Genomic DNA, 11,812 nt, shown 5'->3' on the forward strand with positions numbered 1-11,812 from the left:
ACTTAATAAATTAATATTAACATGGTAATGTCTGAACCTTGTGCTGGAAGCTGGGCGCTGCGTTTCCTCATTCTTCAATGTGACGTGGATACGTTTGTAACCGATCTTTTTGCGATGGAACTGTGATATAGCAAACCTGGCTTCCTCTATGCTGGGAACCTTCACCATTCCTAAACTGGTGTTGTCCGGCTGGGTCTTCACATGCACATTTAAAACCTAAACATAGACAAACCTTGTCATCAAACTGTTTTATTCGAAAGTACATGTATAATGTGTATAAATGATTTTTTTAGAAGCTTTTTTTCTGTAACAAGACAACACTTCCTCCTACACAAACTTTCCAGGAATTCTAAATCTCTTTGAATTATTCAATCATAGCTCTACATTTGCAAACATTCAACTTGATACTGTATAAGCAATGTGGTTTGAGAAAAATATGTTGGTATGGAGTTGATTTCATGGTTTAAAAGTTGTTATTTTTTAACATACATTGTAACTCAATTTCTCGTGTTAGTGGAGGGTCTAAATTTGTAATGTCCAAATGATTACAATAATGAAATTTAAACCCTAATAAAAATGACTGATTGGGAGTGGCCTACCCTGACTTTACAATATTGGGAGTGGCCTACCCTGACTTTACAATATTGGGAGTGACCTACCCTGACTTTACAATATTGGGAGTGGCCTACCCTGACTTTATAATATTGGGAGTGGTCTACCTTGACTTTGCAATATTGAGAGTGGCCTACCCTGACTTTACAATATTGGGAGTGGCCTACCCTGACTTTACAATATTGGGAGTGGCCTACCCTGACTTTATAATATTGAGAGTGGTCTACCTTGACTTTGCAATATTGAGAGTGGCCTACCCTGACTTTACAATATTGGGAGTGGCCTACCCTGACTTTACAATATTGGGAGTGGTCTACCCTGAACTTTGCAATATTGGGAGTGGCCTACCCTGACTTTACAATATTGGGAGTGGCCTACCCTGACTTTGCAATATTGTGAGTGGCCTACCCTGACTTTACAATATTGGTAGTGGCCTACCCTGACGTGAGGATGGAATGTTGTAAACAGAATCTTCCTCCATTCCTTGGCGCTGATGTTGTAATCCAGGTTTGACACCATTAGTTCCACAGGACCAGTCAACGAGTCCCAGTCCCCCATCTCAATCTCGACCGATGAACTGCTGGCTGAACTGGGGCAGGGGGAGGGGTTTAAGATCGGCTGAAATGTGTATCCATCACAGGAGTCTCTCTCAAACTCAACGTAATTTTCTTCATTTCTTGGATCATAAAATTGCTGTATACAGGAGTCACTTGGGTAGCCATTTTGATGGTTTCTGCGATAATTTTGGGAGTTGGATTCATACAGGCTGCGGTATGAACTGTACGAGGTGAAGCTGCGATTGTGCTGAGAACCATAGTGATAGAAACTGTTTGAGGCATTGTAACCATGGTAATCATTGTAATCCGAGGGATGATGGGAATAGTTTGGTCGATTCTGATAACCATGGTAATAATTATAGTGGGAATAATATGGCTGGGGAGGAGTGTGGTGTTCCTCAGACTGCCATTGTCCTTCCTGATACAGCTGCTGTTGTAACATCAGAACGTGACGGCTGCCTTTGTTGTCCTTCGAGAACTTGTCCACCACACTCTGTATCCTGGTCGTTGAGACACCCTTATTGTCAGAAGTTGTCAGTTCCTTTGACTCGGATTTATTTTTTGGGTCTCTCTCCGTATTTTGAGTTCTCTTTTCTTCTGATTTCGTTTTCTGGTGATTTTTTGACTTTTTTGAGCCTGTCTGTAAAGTTGTAGATGGAATTTTTAAGGTGTGTGTGGTATTTGAGTCTGAAATACAATTTGAAGGAAACAATTATTATTGTTGTTGAATAATTGTATAACTGTTTTATCATCTAGATGCTGTTACATGTATTAGATTTTATTGTACACATGCTGCTTCTGAATCCAGTAATACACACAGACACACATATTATTTCTACTTAATCTAAATTTTCCACAAACCCTTTTCAGGATAATGTAAAGCTGACAATTTTGTTTAACTGCAGTTCTCTAAACCCTCTAACATACTGTTTTTCAATAATGTATTGATAAGAGTCCATTTTAAAAGTATGAATAACTCCATACGTAGGCAGGGTTGTTCTTTATGCAAAATTATGTCCTGGACACAAAAAATTCATTTGGGATGCAAGGCTGTCCTACATACACAGACGTGTCCTGAACTCCAGTCTATATTGGATCTAAATTCCTTGTTTTACTTTGAGTTCACAGAACACCAGTCTGACAGGTTGTATGTTTCGTGTCAGTCATCAGGTGTGAAAAAGGAAATACTGTACTCTCATTGTTCTATTCCCTGTGTAACAGGAAGGGAGAAAATGCAACGGACCAGACCAGGATTCGAACCCGGGCCCCCTGAATCTCTAGTCAGGTGCTCTAACAAATGAGCTATCTGGCCACCGGCGATCGAACCCAGCTGACCACTACACTTGATATACAAGATTAAATAAATTTTGTATGTGTGTTTTTTTCGAAATTTTTTACAATATATGTTTACTGAGAGCCGTTTCTGTCAGAATCTAAAGCAATGTTATTGGGCAAGATTATTATTTGCAGATCATCAATAAACAAATGCACATCTATTACATCACAATATTTAATATTCAAGCATGTTTAACTACGATAATTAAAACATCATTTTCATGTTGCTTTGTTGTGATGATCCGCTGGTTAAGGAAGTATCGATCCTAAATCTTTAGAATTGTCTCTGTAGTTGGGGATTTCTGAATGTGAAGACAGTTGTTCATCCTAAAGCCCAGTATTAATGAATGCCTGCATTAATAATATGTATAAAGCAATTAACATTATGCATTGGCTAGGGTAATTAGAATAAACTTTTCAATTTCTGACCCCCTTTTCCCAAAGACGCTTAATACCAAATTTGAAAACAATTGGAATGGCAGTTATCAAGAAGAATTTAAAAATGTTCCAATTGCTAACGTGCAATGACAGCTGCAGAAAAATTGCAATAGAGTTTAATTTAAAAAATCCACATTTTAGTGGTAGTTTCCATTATGTATCAAAGAAAGGTGAATGTGTGAAGTCCCTCACAATATATCCAAAATGGACAGGTCAGTGCATGTTGGGGGCTCATATTGAAGCTACTCATACAAGTTTATAAGGGACCCTTCCCCTTGATTTTTTCAAAACACTGCAAATTGAAATTTTCTTGTCAATATATTTACAAAAGCATACAACACTTACCACTGCTGATGGAGTTAAAGTTACTTCTGGAGGTCTGAGGGAAGCCCACTTTAATTTTATTTCCATAAACATCCTCACCCTCCATTCTAGTCCTTGCTCTGAAAGAAAGTTAATGCTCTGAGAACTGATCAGGACTCACTGTGAGCTTAATTCTGATTGGTTAAGAGACATCATGTGGAAGTTATCTCTCTTGTAAAGAGTGTTTGATTAGAGTTCTACCTTGATGAATATTCCAGTCAATTAAAGAGCCTATTTGAGCTCATGTTTATTGTTGAATGTGTCCAAATTCTAAATAAAATTTATTTGCTTCAGGGCAAAATATATTTCACTACAAAGATTACTTGATGTAAATCAATGGCTGTAACAGAGACTTTAAAAGTACCTGTGCTGTGCACTATATTTTTGCATCAAAGCCATAACACATTCCTAATAATAATTTAAAATAATAATCTATAGATCTAGTAATTATATGAAACTGAAGTGTGAATACCAAACATATAATTCAAATGTCTATCAATTACTTATCAACAAATATTTAACATCTACTACAGTGATATATCAACATATAAAATTTATTAAAAATATTTATGATTTATCCATTATAACTTTACTTTGCAGAAATACATTTCCTAATGATTAATATTCCTTCCCGCTTTATTACATTACATTTGAAATGGAACTTCATATATGAATTGATCTTTAATCAATTGATAGATTTCATAAAACACTCATACTCAGTACGACTTGAAAAACATGTTTTTCTCTAGCCATTGCAACTGCATGATCATCAAGAGATATAATCTTCAACAAGTTGAAGGCGATCACCCATCCCGTAAAAGGGGTGATCACTCATCTCATGAAAGTAGAAGTAATCATTGAGTTATCTTTCTTTGGTGTACTTTGTATTATTCACATTTCACAGATGATATAAACTGAAGGGCATGCTTATAAAATAAAATGATTTAAGTTTGTTAAAAAGAGACATAGTTAGACCTCAACAAAACCGACTCATTTTACAAACCCTTTTTTTTTTTTTAAAATTGGTCAAAAAACTCATGTAAATTCAATGCTTTCATATTATCTTTAAAGTATATGAACTAAATGAGCAAGCCAGATCTTTTAATAACACATGCATTTTTTTCTACTGAATGATTCTTGTATGTAATCGGGAATGGAATACATTCCTATTTACATAATAAAGTCATTAAGGAGGAATAACACACCAGAGTAATCTGATATGGATGGAAAGTGGAGGATATGTAAAATAACATTTTGAAACTGAAAACTTTCTTTACCTTCGTTAAAAAAAAAATGCAGTTTTAGACTTTTAGTAGAAAGTAATCTGAAAAAAAATTAAAACCCTGATAAACTCAAACCCACAATCTCCAAATCAATAGTTATCCTACTGCGCTACCTAGCTAGGCAATTCAATCAAAAAGGAATATACATGTATTGCTGATATATTTTTCAAAAGAAGTCAGCCATTATGAAGGTGTCGTATTCCTCCTTAAATCAGTCCTAATCCAAAGAAGCACCCAAAGATTTTCCTAGAGTTGCCCACTTACCAGTCATTGATTACACAATGGTGCCACCTCCCTCTCCCATTTTGTATATTTCTGGTTATTTTTGCAGACCCCTTCCTCCTATTCATATTTCCCCTTATACGGTAAACTGCCTAATCCGACACCTGTGTATAATACAGTAAAAACTGCCTAATCCGACACCTGTGCAATCCGAACCTTATTTTCATTCATTGTTCTTACACTGTTTATTCCGACATACTGTGTATTCTAACTAAATATACGTTTCCCAGTCCTCGTCAGATTAGACAGGTTTCACTGTATATTCATTTACAGAATCCCATACTACCCACTTTTTGCAAATCAATCACACAATCTGCAGATTCTGAAAGGTTGGCAGTTATGATTTTCTTCCAAAACACTGACATACCCATCGGAAGATTTCATATTTGACACTCACCAAATTTCCAAGGATTGAGGAGCAGACCCAAAGCATAACAATTCAAAACTTCAATAAAACACCACACATTTTCCTACTGTATTAATTTTCTTAATTGTTTTGTTTGTAATTTGCTAAATTTAAAAGAAAACTCCTCAAATAAATAAAAAATTTATATAAGTCTACCAAAATCACTGCAAGAAATAAATGGCCTTCAAAATAAATATTTCACCAACAAAACCTAAAGACCATGGTGAATCACCAGGATGAACTTGTAACTCTGATTTTATAAATGGACATACTTGGCTGCATCGTTATGGCATGAGAATCGTAAGACAGCTGTCTCTTTGGACACACTGACCACTCGTCCACCACAGTTCACAGATAACTTCTTCAGACGACTCTGGATTCTCTTCTCAGTCACACCTGGGGGTAGACCAGTGACTACCAACTCTAACCCTCCCTCTTCAGCCTGCCAGCATATACACAAAACAAAAGTGAAAACACAACTCACCTCACACTGTAATGATTTTTATCAAAATTGATTTGGATACTGACGTCAACAAAATAACAAGACTGTTGTGCCATGACAAACAAAAATTTCAATTGCCAGGTAATTGTTTATTGAGCAATCATTTCATATCGAATTTATCCCAAATAGTCCAGGTTGGTTCAGTATGTTTTGCTAACACATGTACAGCACTATTTTTATCTCTTTGGATGAAGGCACTTGTCCGATACTAAAACAAAATATCGAGTGAAATCATTTTTATTATCATTCATCAACTGAAATTCTCGAGGTCATTAATACTCACTGCTTCTGCTTGGCGCTTCGGTAGTTCTTTCACCAGTTCCTCATAAACAATGTTTTTTGTAGCACAGATTTTCAGAGCTTCTGACACTTTGTGACTGTGTATCAGTACTACGTTGTATTTCTTTCTGTGTCTCAGGTCAGACAAATCAGCAGCAAAGTTTACATCAGCTAACAGAAAAGAAAGCATTTCTCAGAGAGAATATTCATCATAAGTATTTGCACAATAAACTGCAACCAATCAACCAATATGACAGTTATATAATATCTACATACTGAAGGTGAGCTGTATATGAATACTACATATGGTAGAACTAATCTGATGTTTTTGTCAAATTCAGAGAAACTTTTTCAAACCGGTCCTCCCTGAATACCAGCTGATTTTTAAAGTCCCAGCAGAAATCTTAACATTTCCTTACAAAGAAATTTTCACAAAACCAGCCATCCATGAAAACCGGACATCGGCCACTTTTTATAGAATATTTGTTAACAAACATGTAAAAATTTTCCTCATAATACTGGCTACTTTTTTAAGACTAGAAAGTCTGGTCAGAAGGGGATCAAGATTGGCCAGGTGTGAAAAAATTATTGAATGCCAGGTAGGAAATTATCCACCAGAGGTGTGAAAAATACAAGCGGCCTCAATAATGTTTAAGGTTTACCTGTGATGTCAAGGGTGTTAAGAAAAGTTTCACTGTATTCATGTAAAAGTGTATACATCTCACTTCTAAAATAAAATATATCTATTACTTAACATGCTCATGATTTGCTGACACAAACATGTATAAATAGAAAAAGTGATGTACACTAACAGGCATGCTTTCTTTTCTTGATCTACTAGATACATGATGACCATCATACAATATCATTTATACTATATATTACTGCTAGACTAGATATCAGCACTAGTGCCTTACTAGATATCAGCAATACAGTGTGTTACTAGATATCAACACTACAGTGTGTTACTAGATATCAGCAATACAATGTCTTACTAGATATCAGCAATACAGTGTGTTACTAGATATCAGCAATACAGTGTGTTACTAGATATCAGCAATACAGTGTGTTACTAGATATCAGCAATACAGTGTGTTACTAGTTATCAACAACACAATGTCTTACTAGATATCAGCAATACAGTGTGTTACTAGATATCAGCAATATAGTGTGTTACTAGTTATCAGCAATACAGTGTCACTAGATATCAGCAATACAGTGTGTTACTAGATATCAGCAATACAGTGTGTTACTAGATATCAGCAATACAGTGTGTTACTAGATATCAGCAATACAGTGTCACTAGATATCAGCACTACAATGTCTCACTAGATATCAGCACTACAGTGTCTAACTAGATATCATCACTACAGTGTCTTACTAGATATCAGCACTACAGTGTTACTAGATATCAGTACTACAATGTCTTACTAGATATCAGCAATACAGTGTCACTAGATATCAGCACTACAGTGTCACTAGATATCAGCACTACAATGTCTCACTAGATATCAGCACTACAGTGTCCTACTAGATATCAGCACTACAATGTCTTACTAGATATCAACACTACAGTGTCCTACTAGATAACAGTACTACAGTGTCTTACTAGATATCAGCACTACAGTGTCTTACTAGATATCAGCACTACAGTGTCACTAGATATCAGCACTACAATGTCTTACTAGATATCAGCACTACAATGTCTCACTAGATATCAGCACTACAATGTCTCACTAGATAACAGCACTACAATGTCTCACTAGATATCAGCAATACAGTGTGTTACTAGATATCAGCACTACAGTGTCTTACTAGATATCAGCACTACAATGTCTTACTAGATATCAGCAATACAGTGTTACTAGATATCAACACTACAATGTCTTACTAGATATCAGCACTACAGTGTCCTACTAGATATCGGCACTACAATGTCTTACTAGATATCAGCACTACAATGTCTTATTAGATAACAGTACTACAGTGTCACTAGATATCAGCACTACAATGTCTTACTAGATATCAGCACTACAATGTCTTACTAGATATCAGCACTACAATGTCTTACTAGATAACAGTACTACAATGTCTTACTAGATAACAGTACTACAGTGTCACTAGATATCAGCACTACAATGTCTTACTAGATATCAGCACTACAATGTCTTACTAGATATCAGCACTACAATGTCTTACTAGATAACAGTACTACAGTGTCACTAGATATCAGCACTACAGTGTCACTAGATATCAGTACTACAATGTCTTACTAGATATCAGCAATACAGTGTTACTAGATATCAACACTACAATGTCTTACTAGATATCAGCACTACAGTGTCCTACTAGATATCAGCACTACAATGTCTTACTAGATATCAGCACTACAATGTCTTACTAGATAACAGTACTACAATGTCTTACTAGATATCAGCACTACAGTGTCTTACTAGATATCAGTACTAGTGTCTTACTTGATATCAGCACTAGTGTCTTACTAGATATCAGCACTACAGTATCTTACTAGATATCAGCACTAGTGTCACTAGATATCAACACTACAGTGTCTTACTAGATATCAGCATGACAATGCCTTACTAGATATCTGCACTACAGTGTCTTACTAGATATCAGCACTACAGTGTTTTATTAGATATCAGCATGACAATGTCTTACTAGATAGCACTACAGTGTCTTACTAGATATCAACAACACAATGTCTTACTAGATATCAGCACTACAGTGTCTTACTGGATATCAGCATTAGTGTCTTACTAGATATCAGCACTACAGTGGCTGGTGGAGAGTGAGTGTCTGCGAATCTTCTAAGACTCTGTCGTATTTTGTCATCAGCTGCATTCTTACTGGTGGCATTGATGTGGACCACATTAACCTGGCAAATTACAATTAATTAGCATATACTCATTTCTCTATTGATATATACCACTAATTGTAGTAATTGACAAAACAAAAACAAATGTCACCAAAGAAACTGTACACACTGTGTTTCTGGATCATATTCCTTTATAATACCAATCTGACTTCAATGTCAGTTTTCGTACCTGAGCAGAATTAAGTTCTTGAATGACGTCTTTGCTTTCTTTACTGGTGTCACATACACACATAAACTCCACCTCCCTGTGATCTGCAAACAGCGAATCTCGAATGGCCTGGACAACAAATAGAGCCGATTTCCATCTGGGAACACAGCAGTTTTCAATGTCCCAGAAGACACCAATAGGTGGAAGACTGCTGGCCATTCTGTATCAAAGTTCTGGAGAAAAAAACTCAACAGATTCCTATTTCAACAAGATGTGTTTACGTTCGTGAGACAATGATGCCCCCTAGCAGCAAAGTAATGTGCAGCTGGTACCAAACAAAAGGTCTTGTCACAAGGAATATATTGTGAATATGAAAGCTCTAGAACTAACTGCTCAAAAGTTATGGCCAAGGATAAAGTTTTTCAAAAATATGTCAAATTCCAAAGTGAAAGTCCTGAGGTCAAACATTTTGGTGTCAAAAGAAAGATTTTGTCAGAAGGAATACACATGTGTAATATGCATTTCTGCTTCCATTTAGCAAATTAGATTATTTCTCCCACCATACCAATACATTTTTTTTTTTGCAAAAACATACGGTGGTAGACTACATTGTCATAATGGCTGACTTCCTTTTAACCATGAATGAAAATATGAACACCAGCAATATTTGTACATTCCTTTCAAATCTGATGACTGCTGATCTGTAGTATAGATCATGAATTCAAGTCCAGCAGGAGTTTTAACCCTCCCCCCGATTACTTTCTACTAAAACTTTTATTTTTTGACTAAATGAATTTTAAACAGGTCCAGTCCAAAGACTATTTCTACCTACGTAGCTACTTATTGCTACCTAGGTATTTAAACCTACTCCAGGTAGCTATTTTTATCTACATTTTCCTTTACTTGCATTTCGTGGCCAAACGCAGGAACGGCGCAGTATGGTGTACACCAAATTTCTTGATTCATGTACACTGACGATGGATACCACAAAAATTTTGGACAAAAAATTATTACTTTCTAACCTTTCAAATTTGCATCAATAACTTCACCCAGTTCCATTTTCTAGGAACTTAGGATTAAAGCTATGTGATAAGAAGTCTAGAATGTCTTACAAATCTGTATTAATTTTAAAGTCTACCTTCATGCATTTTACATTAAAGGTTTTGAGGGCGATTTTTCATGCATTTCTTCTACATTCTCCACCCTCGTAAAGTATTCAAATTTACTGTACACTTTGAATTTTGCCATACAAATGCACAACATGATACATAAAATGACTGACCTGTTTAAAAGATGTGCCTGAATTATTATTTATCTATATTTTTAAAAATAGGTAAAAGTAGGTAGAAGTAGCTACTTTAAGTAGGTTTAAATACCTAGGTAGCTATTTAAAATAGCTACGTAGGTAGAAATAGTCTTTGGACTGGACAAATCCTCCACTTTTCATCCACATCAAATTTCTCTGGTGTTATTCCTCCTTAATAATTATTGAATTCACTTACACAAAAGATATATTAAGCAGTGTAAAGCTAATGCTATGACGGAATGCTGTAATGGAGTTCATTATAAAGCTGATGGTGATGATGGGATAACGAAATGAAGTCTCACTCCAGCACCATCAACTGCCATCCTCACCGGCTCAACACTACACCCTGCAAATAAATAACTTTTATTATAAGAGTGATTCAACTGACAATGTGTTCGTAATATATTTCAAAACAACTGAAGTATTGCATTGTTGAACCAGTTGCTTATGCAATCTACATGTATGCTAAAAACACAGTCCCTAGGTAATTTTTTTTTCCAATTTCGATAGGAATAATTTAATCTGTAGAAATGCTACTCATGCTAATCAATAATATTTCCATGTTTTACCTCTGATTCTACATTTTCCCACAATTTTCTTCAAAATCCTCTCAAACAACGACAGAATAGCAGGAAGTCGAAACCGTTATCTGAAAATAGGTCGTACTAAGTATATTCGTATCTCACTATCGTGCAGACAATAATAGGCTAAATATTTATACATGTGTATTTGCATACAATGTATACAGTTTGACGTCACGTGTACATGTAAAAAATATATATACATATGTATATGAACTGTTAGTACTTATTTTATTATCATTATATACCTGTTATCTCATATTGTGTAACATGATTGTATGACATCATGTTTGGTGATTCAATAAACAAATTAAAATGTATCATATTGCAATTGATGAATAGTCTAATTAGTTATATATGAGTCGTATGAGTATAACATTCCAGATATTTTCGAGTACTATTTCCTTCTTAATCAGCTAAGTACTGCATTGGCGGATCCAGAGGAGGGGATGGTTCCTATGTTGGACACCCCCCCCCCTTTTTTTCTCCGGGACATCTTTGTAGCTTTATTAACACTATAATGCTAATTTGCAGGCAATTATTTTTTTTCATTTACAAGTTACGTATTACAAGTCTCTTATCAACTAGCACTGGATGATACACCTAACCAATGGATATGGGGTATTTAAAAGATATGTAAATATAACAGTATCCATGCAAGGAGGAGGACAGTAAGAAAAATGTCAGTGTCACAATACTCTGGCTACATGATCCTTATACAAAAGTCAGGCCAAGGTTTAAAGGTATAGGACAGTTATATGATGACAACCTTTTGCATGTGATTTACTAAATTGTGTACTTGACAATGTATAACAGACGGACAT

General features: G+C 35.5%; 1 protein-coding gene across 3 annotated transcripts in view; it reads right to left on the minus strand.

Annotated features, from left to right (window-relative positions):
* LOC125669526 (meiosis regulator and mRNA stability factor 1-like) overlaps window positions 1-11,074 on the minus strand; it is a 20,827-nt gene extending 9,753 nt beyond the window's left edge. The window contains exons 1-9 of one of the 3 annotated variants that reach the window (XM_048904084.2): window positions 10,977-11,074; window positions 10,604-10,753; window positions 9,123-9,334; window positions 8,836-8,953; window positions 6,062-6,228; window positions 5,549-5,718; window positions 3,288-3,385; window positions 1,051-1,856; window positions 38-216 (exon numbers count right to left, since the gene is read on the minus strand). In XM_048904084.2, the coding sequence (XP_048760041.2) occupies window positions 38-216; window positions 1,051-1,856; window positions 3,288-3,385; window positions 5,549-5,718; window positions 6,062-6,228; window positions 8,836-8,953; window positions 9,123-9,320 (1,736 nt within the window). In that variant the 5' untranslated portion in view covers window positions 9,321-9,334; window positions 10,604-10,753; window positions 10,977-11,074. The remainder of the gene's footprint in view (window positions 1-37; window positions 217-1,050; window positions 1,857-3,287; window positions 3,386-5,548; window positions 5,719-6,061; window positions 6,229-8,835; window positions 8,954-9,122; window positions 9,335-10,603; window positions 10,754-10,976) is intronic. The other 2 variants (XM_048904085.2, XM_048904086.2) reach the window with 2 other exon arrangements.
* Between the last annotated feature and the right edge of the window lie 738 nt (window positions 11,075-11,812).

Source organism: Ostrea edulis, chromosome 4 (assembly GCF_947568905.1).
Source record: "Ostrea edulis chromosome 4, xbOstEdul1.1, whole genome shotgun sequence".
Classification (NCBI taxonomy): domain Eukaryota; kingdom Metazoa; phylum Mollusca; class Bivalvia; order Ostreida; family Ostreidae; genus Ostrea; species Ostrea edulis.